Here is a 17,703-nt window from a genome sequence, read left to right as displayed (position 1 = left end):
GTCCTTACTTTTCTCGTAACCGTTGAAGCTCCACCTTCAAATCCTCATCCTCTATTTCTGATTCATCATCACTGCTCATTGGGGAAGAATGTGAATATAAGAGCGAGCTCTGTGTTTGAACACAGGCTTGTTCTTCACAGAGTGGTAAGCATTGGCCACTCTCTGGACCAGTCTTTGCCATTGACTTTGCAATGCCAGCAAGAGGGATTGAAGATTCACTATCAGAACTAGGCTGTTTCCCAACAGTCAGTATCTCTCTCCTTTTAAGCAACAGCTCAGATGTAGACTGCAGGCTACTACTTCCTGTGGCTGAAGTTTCTTCCAATTCCTTTTCTGGAGTCATCAAAGATACATTAGCCTCACAAGCTGTGCTGAAAGATAAGAAGTTGTCACCTTGTTTGGGAATTTCTTCATCTTCTTTAAAGGTCTTAGGAAGCGCTCGTAACTTCTGAGAAGAAAATGAAGTCTGTGGATTGTTCGTGGCAGGTTCCACTTCTACCAACTGAGACTTTGCTGTTTCGGTAAAGAGAACTTCTTCACTAGAATGGCTTGCCATTTGTTTGGAAGCTGGTATGTGTTCTATTCCAAAAGATGTCACTTTCACTGACTGCTGCTGAGGAACTGTAATCACCTAAGATATAAAAAGGCAAAAGTGTCTAACCAAAGAGTAAACCTCATAAAGAAATTCATTATCAATATAATTTATGGCATAAACAAGTGGATAATCTGTGGTGATGTATATAAATTGAATAATACTAACCCTTAAAAATCCCATCTATTACAGCTGTCACAATGTGACTGTGTGATTGTGAAAACCTGTGTCTGATGCTCCTTTTATCTACCTTGTCAACAAAGGAGTAGAACATATGGAATAAAAATAAATAATAGGGGGAACAAATGCTGAAATAAATTTAGTTTGAAATGCTAGTGATCAATGAAAGCGGGGGTAAGGGGTATGATAGGTATAATCTTTTTTTTTCTTTCCTGTGTTAGTTTTATTTCTTTTTCTATTGTCTTTTTATTTCTTTTTCTGAATTAATGCAAATGTTCTAAAAAATGATGAATATGCAACTAAGTGATGATATTGTGAATTACTGATTATGTATGTTGATGTTTTATTTTGTGTCTTAATTTTTTAATTAATAAATAAATTTTTAAAAAATCCCATCTATAATCCCCATCTTCAAAGTCTTTCAATCAGAGCCCTTGAGCAAAGAAAGGTTGGCTTCATATTGCTTGAATAAAATTCCACAATTAAAAAAAATACATAATTAAAGTTGCTGAGATTCTGAAGGACATGAAATTAGATTTATGAAAAAGACCATTCAATCAAATGTGCTCACCCCACCCCCATAAAGTGATAACCCATTTCTGTGTACTCCTCTAGCTATTAAACCCCCCGTTTCTTTGGACTCACCTTTACTGATGGCTTCAAAAGGTGAGGAGATATGTGCAAGGGGAAAAAATTATATATGACAATGATCTACTTCTAAAATAAGTATTATCTACAGACTAAGAATTTCAATGTTATTACCTTTTATAATACCCTATAGATAAGGATTCAACCAAAGACACAAACCTGGAACCGACCCCGCTGAAAGGATCCACTCATCACTTTATATCTACTCATAGCCCTAGTATCAGCTGTAGATTGTCGGGTCAGAGGAATGGGATCAGAAGCAACTGCTGATCTTATATCTTCTGTTTCCACTGTAAGTATTGCCAAATTACAAGCAGAAAAAAAAGAAGATAGTTAAGATTAAATTTGCTTACATTACCAAAATTGAAGAAAAGTAGAAAAAGTTTTAACTCCTGCTAGACAGTTAAAAGGTGTTAATGTATTAAGCAATATTGCATAAATCCCTGACTCTAAATCAAACATTGAAAGATTTATCCCAAGACTTAGTATCTATATGAAATGAGTAACTGGAAAACCAAATTAGTTGCAAAAGGAAAAATAAAATGGCAATGGCATTAATGAAACATGTCACATACATGGGCTACGTGGAAAAAGTGACAAGATTCGTGTATGAACAACAAAAAAAAATACATAAGTAAATGAAAAGTGATGTTACCTAGTCTATGTCCCTGACTGTAAGCACACTACCTTGACGGACTTTTGATCTCTTGAAAAAGCTGGTTGACTGCCGTAGCCTGTATGCCCAGCTTTTTAATTTGCGAGTCCAGGATTTCTTGCTAATAGGATTTTTGAGACTAGGACAAGTAAAGCTTAGGCCAAAATATCCACCTCCTGTCTGCAGATGAATGGTTCCACCGCTTGACACAGCAGCAGGACAGGCCACTGGATCCCCTGGAAGTGAAGCATCTGGGGACATCTCCTAATGGAGACAAAAAGATAAAAATCAAAATGGTAATAACTTAGATAATGTGGAACCGTTGTTTATACCTCGGAGTTTGTTGTATAGACCACTGGTAATCAAAAATAGGATGCTATATATAGTTTTATTAATAGCACCATGTCATGATGAACCTGAAGTACTCTATTGAAATTAAGCTTTCCCCTTTGTTTAAAAATATCTTTTGACCTCGGATAAGAAAAAAAGACAAAATATTAATCCTTCACCTCAGAATACTTTTCACCATTACATGAACTTTGAAAATCAAAAATTAAAATATAACTATTTCTCTTCTATGGACCAATTTACTAAAAAGGTTACTGAAACACTATACTATTAAAATTTTCATTTATGCTCCTATTATTTAAGAAAGTTAAAAATGCCTGACACACATGATTACATAGAAAAACAATATTTAGGCACTTAAGTTACTAGCAAAACATTACCAAAACAAGTTTCTTACTTTATGAAAGCATAGAAAAACTTTACAATGGACCTAAAAATTATTTCAAAATTTCAAATTCATGCTCCAACAATTATTGTTAATGTCAGGTCACTGGTGGCTATACAATCAATCTTCCTGTCTTCTTGTTCTCCCTAATACCCCACAAAAAAAGTTAATCATTGTTTTCTAAATCAGCACTTTAAAAATGAATTATCTATAATAATTAATATAAACATTAATATAACTACAAATATTTCAGGGGTCACTACTAATCAAGAAGATTAAACAAATATTGAAAAGCACAAAGATGGGATTCAAAATTGTCTGAAGTAGGATAGCCTAAGAGGTAGTCTTAAGTAATCACTGTTGAGACATAAGAGGAGATAGATCAGCAGTTATTGGAGATAAAACTCTGAACAACCAGTTTGCAGTTTCCAAACTCCTGTTGTGTACTAGAAATAGCACTACTCTCATGAGGGAAAAAAAACAAAAATAAAAAAACGCTCAATTAGAAAGTGTTGCTCTGGTCCTACTAAAATTACATGAAAGATTTGAATAAGTAATGGCTAGATCAATATGGCAATTTAATACATGTTCCAGCTTCTTTTAACAATTCAGATCCACACATTCAACAGGAAAGATTTATATGGACACATGTATATATAACTGAAGGTAGAAAAGAGAGCCCAAGATATGTGGGAACTGTTTTAAAATGCTGCAAATTAAGGTCGCAGATATGGGCAGCAAGAGGCTAATCAAAAGTATGAATGGTTGACTAAAATGTTTACAAAGATATACATGATCTGTTTCCTAAATATGCCTTCAACCTCATCTCATAATACCCTCCCTACTTACTCACTGGTCATTTTTTTATGACATGAGTATACCATGTTTGTTCCACCCTATGGCCTTTGCACTTGCTATAACCTCTGCCTAGAATGCCCTTCATACTACTTGTTGAATGGCTGCTCAGATCTTCATCTGTGAATCTCACCACACGAAAGTCTTCCCTTACCCTCCTATTTAAAGTTATCCCCAACTCTTTCTACCGTAGTGCTTTACTTTAGTGCTCTACATACCATACTTGTTCATTTATTTCTTCAGAATCTACCTTCCCCCATTAGAATGTGAGATCCACAAAAACAGAGATTTCCATATATTCACTACTCAATAAATACTTGGGATACCAAATAAAGAACAGCCAGGGAGTTCCACCCCTTCACTCCCCACTTCCACACCAAGCATAAGATAGCAGAGGCATCTGCCCCAGATAAGAAAAAGAGTATGGCAAAGATAAAGGTCAGTTATGCAGGAAAGAGACGATATCCAAGAGGAGGGGGAAGTCTTCCTCCTACCTTTGAAAACAAGCTAGTCGGCCAAATATCAGGCAGATTAGAGAAAAGATGCAATATATTGTGATAGGAAGCATGTCCCATGCCTTTCCCAAAATTACCGGAGGAATATATACATTAAATATATTCAGTATTCACAGACAGATATGGAAGGAATCTTAAGAGATTAAGAATCACCAATTCTTACAAAAAATCAACACTACAAGAAAATACTAAGCTCAAAATGGAAGAAGAGCCAAGGAAACATTAATAATGTAGAATAAGATTGTAACACATTCAGACAGATGAGAAAATATACCACATTCATGAGAAAAAAGAATGAACTAGTGTGATAAAAATATGATCAATGACATTTAAAAAATCTAAATAGGAGATTAGACACAACTTAAAAATTGAGAATTCTCTCCAATTCAAAGGCAGAGACTGGCAGAATGGATAAAAATGCATGACCCAACTACACACTGTCTGCAAGAGACTCATCATAAAGTATAAAATACAAGTTGAGTTAAAGAATGAAAAAATATATACCATGCAAGTGGAAAAGAAAAGTTAACTGGGGAGGCTACCCTAATATCAGATAAAAGACTTTAGGTTAAAAACACTTCCAACAGACAAAGTTGGTCATAATATACTGACAAAGGGGACAATTCAACACCAAGTTGTAACCATTATAAATATATATGCACCTGACAGCAGAGCCCCAAAATATATGAAGCAAACACTGACAGATTTGAAGGGAGAAACTGACAGTTTGTACATTAATAGTAGGAGACATTAAATTACTCCCAAGAAAGGATAGAACAAACCACTCAGAAGAAAGGATATTTTCAGAAGATCAATAAGGAAAGACAGGATTTGAATGATACTCTATATCAACAAGACATATATAGAACACTGCAGCCAATGAAACAGAATGCACATTCTTCTTGAGTCAATGTGGATCATTCTTCAAGACACACCATATACTGGGTAAAAAAAATAAGTCTCAAAAAATTTAAAAAACACTGAAACCATGCAATGTGTATTCTCCAACCACAATGGGAATAAGTTAGAAATCAATAACAGTGGTACAAAGGGAAAATTCAGAAATACGTGGAAAGTAAACAACATACTTTAAACAACCAATGAGTTAAAAAAGAAATCAGAAGTGAATATACTTGAGACCAAATAAAAATTGAAAATACAAAATAACAAAACGTATGGGGTATAGCAAAGCAGTGTTTAGAGCTCTCAATGCTTTCAATAAAAAAGAAAGACTTCAAATCAGAGACTTAACCTCAAAACTGGAAGAACAAGAAAAAGAAGAGCAAACTAAACCCAAAGGAAGGAAATAACAAAGATAAGAGCAGAGATAAATGAAACAGAAAACAAAAACACAACAGAGAACATCAAACAAAAGTTGGTTCTCTGAAAAAATTAACAAAATCAACAACCCTTTAGCTAGACTGAAAAAGAAAAAAGAGATTGGATATAATTAACAAAAATTAGAAGTGAAAAGGAAAACATAGCCACCTATTTCACTAAATAAAATGGACTCAAAGAGGATATTATGAACAACTGTATGCCAATAAATAAGCAAGCTAGATGAAATGGACAAATTCTTAGAAACAAGCAAACTACCTACATTGACTCAAGAAGAAAGAGAAGATCACAAGAAACCAATTACTTATAAAGAGATTAAATCAGTAATCAAAAACCTCCCAACAAAGAAAAGCCCAAAATCAGATGGTTTCACAGGGAAACCTCAAAGTTTTCTCTCTAAGATCAGGAACAAGAGAGGATGCCCACTGTCACCACTGTACTATTCAACGTTGTACTAGAAGTGGTAGCTAGAGAAATTAAGCAAGAAAAAGAAATAAAAGGCATCTAAATTGGAAAGGAAGAAGTAAAATTTGTCCTATTTTCAGATAACATGATCTTATATGAACAAAACCCTGAAAAAATCTACAATGAAGTTAGAAAGGCTAATTAAAAAATATAACAAGATCAACATGCAAAAATCAGTAGCTTTTAAAAATGTTTATTTGGCACAAAATTTATATTTTGACTAGGGTATTTCATAATATAACTTATGTAGACAGCTTAACTGAACACCATAAGTACATGGAACCTTGAGTAGGACATGAGATTTTGTTGGTTTGTCCAGGGTGATGCCCCGATAAATCCAAGAGAGATTTGAACAGTGAGTCGAAAAGTATTTGCAAAGTCCCCTTCTGGGAATGGTGAAAAAGGGGGAAAATTCAACTTCCCCAAGTTGAATATTGATATTCTCACAAGCAGTGTGGACAACCAAAGCTATAGGCTGAGCCCCCAGTATTGGGGTTTGTTCATACGAAACTTAACTCCACAAAGGATAGGTCAAGCCTACTTAAAATTAGGCCTAAGAGTCACCCCCAAGAGAAACTCTTTTGTTGCTCAGATGTGGCCATTCTCTCCAGCCAACACAATGAGCAGTCTCACCACCCTCCCCTTCTCTGTGTGGGACATGACTCCCAAGGGTGTGGACCTTCCTGGCAACGTGGGACAGAGATCTTGGAATGAGCTGAGACTCAGCATCAAGGGATTGAGAAAAACCCTAGAATGAGCTGAGACTTAGCATCAAGGGATTGAGAACACCTTCTCGACCAAAAGGGGGAAGAGGGAAATGAGACAAAGTGTCAATGGCTGAGAGATTCCAAAGAGAGTCGAGAGGTTATCCTGGAGGCTATTCTTACGCATTAAGTAGGTATCACCTTGTTATTCAAGATGTAATGGAGAGGCTGGAGGGAACTGCCTGAAAATGTAGAGCTGCATTCCAGTAGCTATGTTTCTTGATGATGATTGTATAATCATATAGCTTTCACAATGTGACTGTGTGATTGTGAAAACCTTGTGTCTGATGCTCCTTTTATCTACCTTGTCAACAGACGAGTAGAACATATGGAATAAAATTAAATAATAAGGGTGTCATGGTTAGGGACAGGTGTCAACTTGGTCAAGTTGTGGTACCTGTTTATCTGATTGGGCAAGCGCTGGCCTCCTGTTGCAATGAGGACATTTCATAGGATTAGGTCATGATCACATCAGCTACATCCACAGCTGATTCCATTTGTAATCAGCCAAAGGGGAGTGTCTTCTGCAATTAGTGATGCTAAATGTAATCATGGGAAGCCTTTTAAGGAGGACTCAGAGGAGACAGGTTCCATCCCTGCTTTGGCTCGTGAGCCTCTCCTGTGGAGTTCATCCAGGCCATCCATTGGAGTCATCGGATTGGAGTCATCGGCTTCGCAGCCTGCCCTGTGGATTTTGGACTCTGCGTTCCTACGGTCACATGAGACACTTTCATAAATGTTATATTTGCAAGTGTTCCCTGTTGATTCTGTTTCTCTAGAGAACCCTAATTAATACATCTTGGTACCAGGAGTGGTTCTTAAGGAACAGAATCTAAAAAATGGGTTTTCATGAATGGTTTTCTACTCTGACTGGACTCAGAGACACTAAGGACTCTGATTCCAGTAATCAGAATGACACTCCCAATCCATGGAGTGAGTTGGCAAAGGAGATATTCAAAATATCATCATTCGATTCTCCTAATGCTTTGCTTGTACGAAGCCAGACTCTGGGGGATAATGTTTTTGACAACTTTACAGAGTTTTGTAGAAATAAGAGTTATAGAGATGTTGGTTGGTTGTTGTTAGATACACTGTCTACATTAAAGGGTGAAAGGGATAGGCTTAAGGCTTCAAACGAGAAGCTTAAGAGCCGTCTGAAAGATGTAGACGTTTCTATGAGTATCCTGAAGGAAAATCTTATCTCCTGTAGCCGTAGACTTGAGATCTCTGAAAATCAGACTCAGAATCTTATTGTTAGAGTAGCAACTTTACAACGTAAACTGAAATCTCAGTCTTGCATGGTGTCTGCCGTTAAAGTGAGGGCATTGATTGGAAAGGAGTGGGACCCTGAAAAATGGGATGGTGACATATGGATTGATAATGATGTTGGGAGTGAGGCTGAAACCCTAGACCATGCTGAGCCTTCTCTAGATAACGCTGAAATAGTCTGCCCTGAGGACACAGCCGCCCCACCTCCAGCCTGCCTTGAATTGGCCACCCAACCTCCATCTGAAGGGATTAGCCCTAGAGTGATTAATCCTGTTTCACCAGATGAAACTGCAAATGAAGGCCCTGAAGCAAATGGCTTGGAAGATATTTCTAATTCTTTTCATGACCCACCCCCACCACCCCTCATTTCTTCTAGACCTATAACTAGACTAAAGTCCCAACAGGCCCCTAAAGGTGAGGTACAAAGTATCACACATGAGGAGGTACGTTATACTCCAAAAGAACTGTGTGAGTTTTCCAATTTATATAGACAGACATCAGGGGAATATGTGTGGCAATGGATTTTAAGAGTGTGGGATAATGGTGGGAGGAATATAAGGCTGGATCAGGCTGAATTTATTGATATGGACCCACTAAGCAGAGATTCTGCATTCAATGTTATAGCTCGAGGGGTTAGAAAAGGTGTTAACAGTTTGTTTGGGTGGTTGGTTGAAACACGGATCAAAAGGTGGCCAACATTACCTGAGGCTGAAATGCCAGAACTGCCCTGGTATAATGTAGATGAGGGGATCCAGAGGCTTAGAGAGATTGGAATGTTAGAGTGGATTTATCATGCAAAGCCTGCTCCTACACCCCAGGAATGTCCAGAGGATGCACCTTTTACCAGGACAGTGAGAAATAAATTTGTGAAACTAGCACCATCATCCCTCAAGAGCTCTGTGGTTGCACTTCTCTGTAGGTCAGATATTACTGTAGGAACTGCTGTCACTGAGCTGGAATCCTTAAACACAATGGGGATGACAGGATCCCGAGTTGGCAGAAGCCAGGTGACAGCACTTAATCACCAAAGACAAGGTAGACGCGGCTATTATAATAGACAACAAACTCAAAGGAGGCATCAAAATTATATGACACACAGAGATTTGTGGCATTGGCTAGTAAATCATGGGGTGCCTAGAAATACAATAGAAGGGCAGTCTACTAAATTCTTGTTGGAGCTGTATAAACAAAAGAGTTCTAGGTCAAGGGAAGAGAAGTCTAACCTGAATTACAAAAACACAGAGTCACAGCCCGTTAATCAATTTCCAGACTTGAAACAGTTTACAGACCCTGAGCCCCTTGAATGAAGGGAAGGCCAGGTCCCTATGGGGGAGAAACCTGTTACACTGCCACTTTCTATAGCTGAAGGATGAATGACTTTCAGACTCTGAAATCCCACGGCGCTTGCCCTACAGGTTTTACATCTGTGTTTCTTCCAATTTCTCCCTATGGAAATGAAAATCTGCATCCTGTGAATATCCTCCTTTGCTTATTGGCACCGGACTTGTTTCGAGATTCACAGGTCCACAGCAAGAGAATTTTTTACATCTGTTTAAGGTGATGCTTGAAGTTGCCAAGTTGGCAAGGGGTGGACATGTGTTAGTTAGATTCAGTTGTCAACTTGGCCAGGTGAGCATACCTAGCTCTGTTGCTGCGGACACAAGCCAATGGTACGTGAACCTCATCTGTTGCCAATTATGTCTGCAGTCAGCTAGGAGGCGTGTCTGCTGCAATGAGTGACCTTTGACTTAATTGGCTGGTGCTTAAATGAGAGAACACAATGTAGCACAGCCAAGCAGCTCGGCATTCCTCATCTCAGCACTAGCAGCTCAGCCCAGGCCTTTGGAGATGCAGAAAGAAGTCACCCCGGGGAAAGTTGTTGGAACCCAGGGGCCTGGAGAGAAGACCAGCAGAGACCATCTTGTGCCTTCCACGTAAGAAAGAACCTCAGTGGAAAGTTAGCTGCCTTTCCTCTGAAGAACCAACAAAATAAATCCCCTTTTATTAAAAGCCAATCCATCTCTGGTGTGTTGCATTCCAGCAGCTAGCAAACTAGAACAAAGGGGAACCAATGTTAAAATAAATTTAGTTTGAAATGCTACTGATCAATGAAAGGGAGGGGTAAGGGATATGGTATGTATAAATTTTTTTTCTGTTTTCGTTTTATTTTTTTCTGAATAGATGCAAATGTTCCAAGAAATTATCATGATGATGAATATGCAACTATGTGATGATATTGTGAATTACTGATTATATATGTAGAACAGAATGATCAAAATAGGAATGTTTATGTTTGTTTTGTGTTTTTTGGTATTTTAAAAAGTTAAAAAAAAATCAGTAGCTTTTCTATACACTTGAATGAACAATCTGGAAAAAAAATCAAGAAAAAATCCACATACAATTGGAAACAAAACAATCAGATATGTACGAAAAAAATTAACCCAGGATGTAAAATAATTAAATAAGGAAACTACCAAAAAATGCAAAAAGAAGACCTAAATAAATGGAAGGACACTCTATGTTCATGAATTGAAAGATGAATACTGTTAAAAAATCAAATCTACCCAAACTGTTTCACAGAAAAAACAATTCCAATCATCCAATACACATGTAAGGAGAAGAGGCCCTGAATAGCCAAAATTGTCTTTAAAAGAATGAACAAGTTGAATGATGTATATTTTCCAATCTTAAAAGTTATTACAAAGGTACAGTAGTAAAAAATAAAAACAGTTTTGGTGCAAGGACAGGTACATAGACAAATGGAATCAAACAGAATACAGAAATAGACCCTTATTTACATTTTTAGCCAGTTGATTTTTTTTTTAGCAATCACATGGTCACACTGTAAAAGCTATATAGTTACAAAATCATCATAAAGAATCAAGACTACTGGAATACAGTTCAACAGTTTCAGGTACCTCCCTCTAGCCACTCCAGCACATGATAAACTAAAATTGGACATATATATATAATGCTTAAGAATAACTTCTTAATTCTGTTTAAAATCTCTCAGCAATTGAAACTTTATTTTGTCTCATTTCTCTCCTCCCGCTTTTTGTCAAGAAGGCTTTCTCAATCCCTTGATGATAGATTCTGGCTCATCCCAGGAGTCCTGTCCCACACTGGCAGAAAGATTTGTACCCCTGGCAGTCATGACCCACATAGGGAGGACGGCAGTGAGTTCACCAGCTGAGTTGGCTTAGAGAGAGAGAGGCAACATCTGAACAACAAAAGAGGTTCTCTGGGGTTGACTCTTAGGCACAATTATAAGCAGGCTTTTCCTTTGCAGGAATAAATTTCATGGGGGCAAAACCCAAAACCAAGGGTTCAGCATATTGAATTCGCTGTCCCCACTACTTGCAAGAATATCAGGAATTCCCCAGATGGTGAAGTTTAATATATCTTCCCTTCTCCCTACTCCCCCAAAGGGACTTTGCAAATACTTTTTCTATTCTCTGACCAAATTACTCTGGGATGTATCAGGGCATCACACTAACCTGTACAAACCAACAAGATCCCATGCCCTATTCAGAATTTCACGTAATTATGCTGTTCAAATAAACCAATCATACAAGTTAAATTAGATAATGCACGACCCAAAATATAAATTTTGCACCAAATGAACATCTCTTCTTTAGTCTCACACAGAAGTTGAGGTTTTAAAATTTGGACCATATCATCCTTTATGCTGTATTCTGATTTACATTAGTCCTACCTAAATCAGCTTCATTCATATCTCTCGTCAAAGTCTGACCACTTTTTCCACTTTTTTTAACAGTTGCTCTATGGGGTAATGCTGACTTTCATAGCTTCAGAGCTCTGACTCAGAGTCTGAGGTGTCACATAAATACCCAAACTTTCAGGGAACATCCGCATTATACACAAATAGCTCAGTATCTCAGAATTTAGGAAGAACAGTTACAACTCTGGAATAGATGTGACCGCTTTAAGAGTTTACAATCTAGGACCCTTTACAATGGGTCCCAACATGATAACCCATGTTCTCAATTTCAATTCTCCAAGTTTGTAGGCTATAGTTAGTTCATATGTAGCATAACATTTGTCTTTATGTTTCTCATCTTATTCAACATACTGACCTCAAGGTTCATTCACTGGTTGAATGCCTCACAACTTCATTCCTTCCCGAGCTACTCAGTAGTCTTTAGCCACTCAGTAGTTTTACATATACACCACAGTTCCCCATTCCATTCCTCAGTTGTTGTACCCTCCATCAAGACTCTTGAACAATATCACCATAAACACCAGTGGGCAAATGTCCATTCATGTCCCCACTCTCAGTTCCTCCAGGTATATATGCCTAGCCTCCTGTGGAACCATCACACTGCACTCCTTTGAATATATACCTAGTAATGGGATTGCTGGATAATAGGGCAATTCTATACTTAGCTTCCTGAGGAACTGCCAAACTGCCTTCCAGAGTGACTGCACCATTTTACATACCCACTAACAGTGGATAAGTGTTCCTCTTTCTCCACATCCTCTCCAAACTTGTCATTTTCTGGTTTCTAGTGGGTGTGAGATGATATCCCATTGTGATTTTGATTTGCACCTCCCTAATAGCCACTAAAATTGAGGCATTTTCATATGCCTTTTAGCCATTTGTATTTCCTCTTCTGAAGTGTCTGTTCATGTCTTTTACCAATTTTTTAATTGCATTTTTGACTTTCTATGTTTGAGTTGTAGAATCTATTTATATATTCTGGATATTAAACCCTTATCTGATATGTGATTTCCAAATATTGTCTCCTTATGCATAGGCTGTCTTTTTACTTTCCTGAAAAAGTTCTCTGATGCATAAAAGTGTTCAATTTAGAGGGGATCCATTTATCTATTTTTTTTTCATTACTTGTGTGGTGTAAGGTCTAGGAAACTGCCAGCTATCACAAGATTTATCAGATATTTCCCTACATTTTCTTCTAAAAGTTTTATGATCTTAGCTCTGTTTAGGTCTTTAATCCATTTTGAGTTAATTTTTGTAAAGGGTGTGAGATATGGATCCTATTTCATTCTTTTGCACATGGATATCCAGTTCTTGAAAAAAACATTTATTGAAGAGACTGCTTTAACCCAGTAGGGTTGGCTTGACCACCTAATCAAAGATCAGTTGTCTATAGATGACAGGGGGTATTTCTGAACACTTAAGTTTGATTCCATTGGTCAGTATATCCATACTTATGCCAGTACCAACTGTTATGACCACTGTAGCTCTGTAATACGATTTAAAGTGAAATAGTGTGAGACCTCCAACTTCAGTTTTCTTTCTCAAGATATTTTTAGCTTGCCCTTCCAAATAATTTTGGTTATTGGTTTTTCTATTTCTGCAAAGTAAGTTGTTGGGATTTTTTTTTTTTTTTTTTTTTTTTTACATGGGCAGGCACCGGGAGAGTTGTTGGGATTTTAACTGCTATTGCATTAAATTTATAAATCAGTTTGGGTAGAACTGACATCTTAACTACATTTAGTCTTTCAATCCATGAACGTTTTATGTCTTTCCATTTATTTAGGTCTTCCATGGTTCATTTTAGGAATTACTTGTAGTTTTCTATGTATAGGTCTTTTGTGTACTTAGTTAAATTTATTCCTGAGTATTTTATTCTTTTGTTTGCTATTGTTAATGGAATTTTTTTTCTTGATTTCCTCTTCAGATTGCTCATTACTAGTGTATACAAACAAGACTGATTTTTGGGTGTTGATCTTCTACCCTGCAAATTTGCTATATTCATTTATTAGCTCTGGTAGATTTGCTGTAGATTTTATGGGATTTCTGACATATAGTATCATGTCATCTGCAAACAATGAGAGTTTTACTACTTTCCTTCCAATTTGGATGCCTCAGTTCTTTTTCTCGTTCAATTGCTCTGGTTAGAACTTCCAGCACAATGTTAAATAACAACAGTGACACTGAGCATCCTTGTCTTGTTTCTGATCTTTAAAGGGAAAGCTTTTAGTTGTTCCCTATTGAGGATGATGTCAGCTGTGGGTTTGTCATATATTCCCTTTATCATGTTGACGATGTTCCCTTCTATTCCTATCCTTTGAAGTGTTTTCATTGAGGAAGGAAGTTGAATTTTGTCAAATGACTTTTGTGCATCAATCGAGATGATCATATAGTTTTTCTGCTTTGATTTATTGATATGGTGTATTATATTAGCTGATTTCCTTCTGTTGAACTAGCCTTGCATACCTGAAATAAACCCCACTTGGTCATGGAGTATAATAAATTTTTTTAGTATTTTTATTATAAACAACGAACATACAAACATTCCTGACACGGTTACAATCAATGGCTCAGAATATCATCACAAAGTTGTGTATTCATCATCATCATTTTTTTGAACATTTGCATCTCTCCAGCAAAAGAAAAAACTCATACATTCCATACCTGTTACCGTTCCCTTTCATTGACCACTAGTATTTCAATCGATTCAATTTATTTTAACCTTTGTTCCCACTATTATTTATTCCTTATCCATATTTTTTACTCATCTGTCCCAGAGTATAATTATTTTAATACGCAGCTGGATTCTATTTGCAAGTATTTTATTGAGGATTTATACATACATGTACATTAAAGGGACTGGTCCAAAATTTTGTTTTCTTGTAGTATCTTTGTCTAACTTTGGTATTAGGGTGATTTTGGCTTCATAGAATGAGTTAGGTAGCTTTCCCTCTTCTTCAAATTATTTGAAGAATTTGAGCAGGATTGGTATGAATTCTTTCTTGAATGCTTGGCAGAATTCACATGTAAAGTCATCTGTTCCTGGACTTTTCTTTTTGAGAAGCTTCTTGATGACTGCTTCAATCTCTTTACTTGTAATTGGTTTGTTCAGGTTTTGTATTTCCTCTCGTCGCAATGTTGGTTATTCATGCCTTTCTAGTAAGTTGCCCATTTTGTCTACGTTGTCTGGTTTATTAGCATATAGTTGCTCATAGTATCCTCTCATTAACTCCTTTACTTCTGTGGGGTCAGTGGTTATGTCCCCTCTTCCATTTCTGATTCTCTTTATTTGCATCATCTCTCTTTTTATGTCAGTTAAGCTAAGGGTCCATCAATCATATCGATTTTCTCAAAGAATCAACTTCTGGTTGTGTTGATTTTCTCCATAGTTTTAATAGTCTCAATTTCATTGACTTGTGCTCTAATCCTCATGATTTCTTTCCTTTGGAGTTAGTTTGCTATTTGTTCTCTAATTCTTCCAGGTGAACAGTTAATTCCGTGATTTTTGCTCTTTTTTCTTTTTAAACACAGGCATTTAGGGCAATAAATCTCCCTCTAAGCACCACGTTTGCTGCATGCCATAAATTCTGATATGTTCTATTTTCATTTTCCTTTGCCTTGAGTTAGTTACTGATTTGTCCTGTAATTTATTCCTTGACCCACTGGATGTTTAACAGTGTGTTATTTAGCTTCCATATATTTGTGAATTTACTGGCCCTCTGCCTGTTATTGATCTCCAACTTCATTCCATTACAATCCCAGAAAGTGTTTTGTATACTTTCAATCTTTGACTGAGACTTGCTTTGTGACCCAGCATATGGTCTATCCTTGAGAATGACCCATGAGCATTTGAAAAAAATGTGTATCCTGCTGTTGTAGCATGTAGTATTCTGTAAATGTCTCTTAAGTCTAGTTCTTTTATCATATCATTCAAAATCTGTTTCCTTATTGATCATCTTTCCAGATGTTCTATCCATTGACGAGAGTGGGGAATTGAAGTCTCCAACTATTATGGTAGAGTTGTCTAGTTCTCCCTTCAGTGTTGTCAGTGTTTGCCTCATGTGTTTTGGAGCACTATGGCTCAATGCATAAATATTTATGATTGCTATACCTTCTTGTAGAATAGTTCCTTTTATTAATAAATAATGTCCTTCAAGTTTCTTTTGTTTTACACTTGAAGTCTAATTTGTCAGATACTAGTATATCTATCCCTGCTTCTTTCTGGTTGTTGTCTGCATGAAATATGTTTTTCCAAGTTTGCACTTTCAATCTGTTTTTCGTCCTTGGGTCTACAGTGAGTCTCATATAGACAGCATATAGATGGGTCCTGTTTTTAAATTCATTCTTCCAGTCTGTTTCTTTTGATTGGGGAGTTCAATCCAATAACATTTAATGTTATTACTGCAAAGGCAGTGTTCTAGTTTGCTAGTTGCCAGAATGCAATATACCAGACACAGAATGGCTTTTAAATAAAAGGGGAATTTAATAAGTTGCTAGTTTACAGTTCTAAAGCCGAGAAAATATCCCAATTACAAAAAGTCTATAGAAATGTCCAATCAAAGGCCTCCAGGGAAAGATACCTTGGTTCAAGAAGGCCAATGAAGTTCATGGTTTCTTTCTGAAGTAGAAGGGCACATGGCAAACATGGTGTCATCTGCTAGTTTTCTCTCCCGGCTTCTGGTTTCATGAAGCTCCACAGGAGGCATTTTCCTTCTTCATCTCCAAAGGTCACTAGCTCGTGGACCAGTCTCTGGTTTGTGGTGCTGCTCTCTCTGTATCTCCCATTCTCTAAAACGTTTCCTCTTTTATAGGACTCCAATAAACCAATCAAGACCCACCCAAACGGGTGGAGACATGTTGTCACCTAATCCAGCTGAACAAACAGTCTTGACTAAATCACATCATCCAGGGAGATGATCTGATTACAGTTTCAAACATACAGTATTGAATAGGGATATTCTTCCTTTATGAAATGGGATTTTGATTAAAACATGGCTTTTCTTGGGGGCATACATCCTTTCAAACAAGCACAGGCAGTATTTTCTTCTACCATTTTGTCTTTGGGATTTTATATATTACATCATAATTTTTTCTCTTTTTCCTTTACTGATAGTCTTCGTTTCTACACTGTTCTCCAGACCTCTCACTCCTGTCTTTTCCTATCTTCCTGTAGTGCTCCCTCTAGTATTTCTTGTAGAGCTGGTCTCTTAGTCACAAATTCATTCAGTGCTTGTTTGTCTGAATACGTCAATCTCACCCTCGTTTGAAGGACGGGTTTCCAGGCTATAGAAATTCTGGTTGGCAGTTTTTGTCTTTCAGAATCTTAAATAAATCACACCATTGCCTTCTTGCCTCCAAGATTTTTGTTGAGAAATCCGGACATAGTATTATCAAGCTTCCTTTGTATGTGCTGGATTGCTTTTCTCATGCTGATTTCAAAATTCTCTCTTTGTCTTTCACATTTGACAAGCTGATTAGTAAGTCTTTTGGAGTAGGTCTACTTGGATCTATTCTCTTTGGGCTATCCTGCAGTTCTTGGATCTGTAATTTTATGTCTTTCATAAGGCATGGGAAGTTTTCAGTGATTATTTCCTCCCTTGGTATTTCCGCTCCTTTTCCCTCCTCTTCTCCTCTTGGACACCCATAACATGTATACTCATGCACTTCATGGTGTCAATCAATTCCCTGAGATCCTGCTCATATTTTTCCACTTTTCCCTATCTTTTCTTTTGTGTATAGGATTTCAGATGTCTTGTCCTCTAGTTCACTAATCCTTTCTTCTGCTTCAGCCAATTTGTTATTGTAGGTCTCCATTGGCTTTTTCATCTCTTCTATTATGCCTTTCATTCCCATAAGTTCTGCAATTTGTTTTCTCAAATTTTCAAGTTTTTCTTTATGTTTGCTCAACATCTTTTGCCGTATCTTACCCTCAACTCGTTGATTTGTTTTT

General features: G+C 37.0%; 1 protein-coding gene across 8 annotated transcripts in view; it reads right to left on the bottom strand.

Moving 5' to 3' along the window:
* The window catches only part of WNK3 (WNK lysine deficient protein kinase 3), a 168,558-nt gene that overhangs the window by 24,025 nt on the left and 126,830 nt on the right, over positions 1 to 17,703 (bottom strand). For all 8 annotated transcript variants that reach the window (XM_077145630.1, XM_077145632.1, XM_077145631.1 and 5 more), the window contains 3 exons: positions 2,249 to 2,339; positions 1,580 to 1,710; positions 9 to 631 (listed from right to left, as the gene is read on the bottom strand). In XM_077145630.1, the coding sequence (XP_077001745.1) occupies positions 9 to 631; positions 1,580 to 1,710; positions 2,249 to 2,339 (845 nt within the window). The remainder of the gene's footprint in view (positions 1 to 8; positions 632 to 1,579; positions 1,711 to 2,248; positions 2,340 to 17,703) is intronic.

The sequence above is a fragment of the Tamandua tetradactyla genome, chromosome X (assembly GCF_023851605.1).
Source record: "Tamandua tetradactyla isolate mTamTet1 chromosome X, mTamTet1.pri, whole genome shotgun sequence".
NCBI lineage: Eukaryota > Metazoa > Chordata > Mammalia > Pilosa > Myrmecophagidae > Tamandua > Tamandua tetradactyla.
Note: the sequence above shows the minus strand (reverse complement) of the source record. Positions and strands in the feature narration are given on the sequence as shown.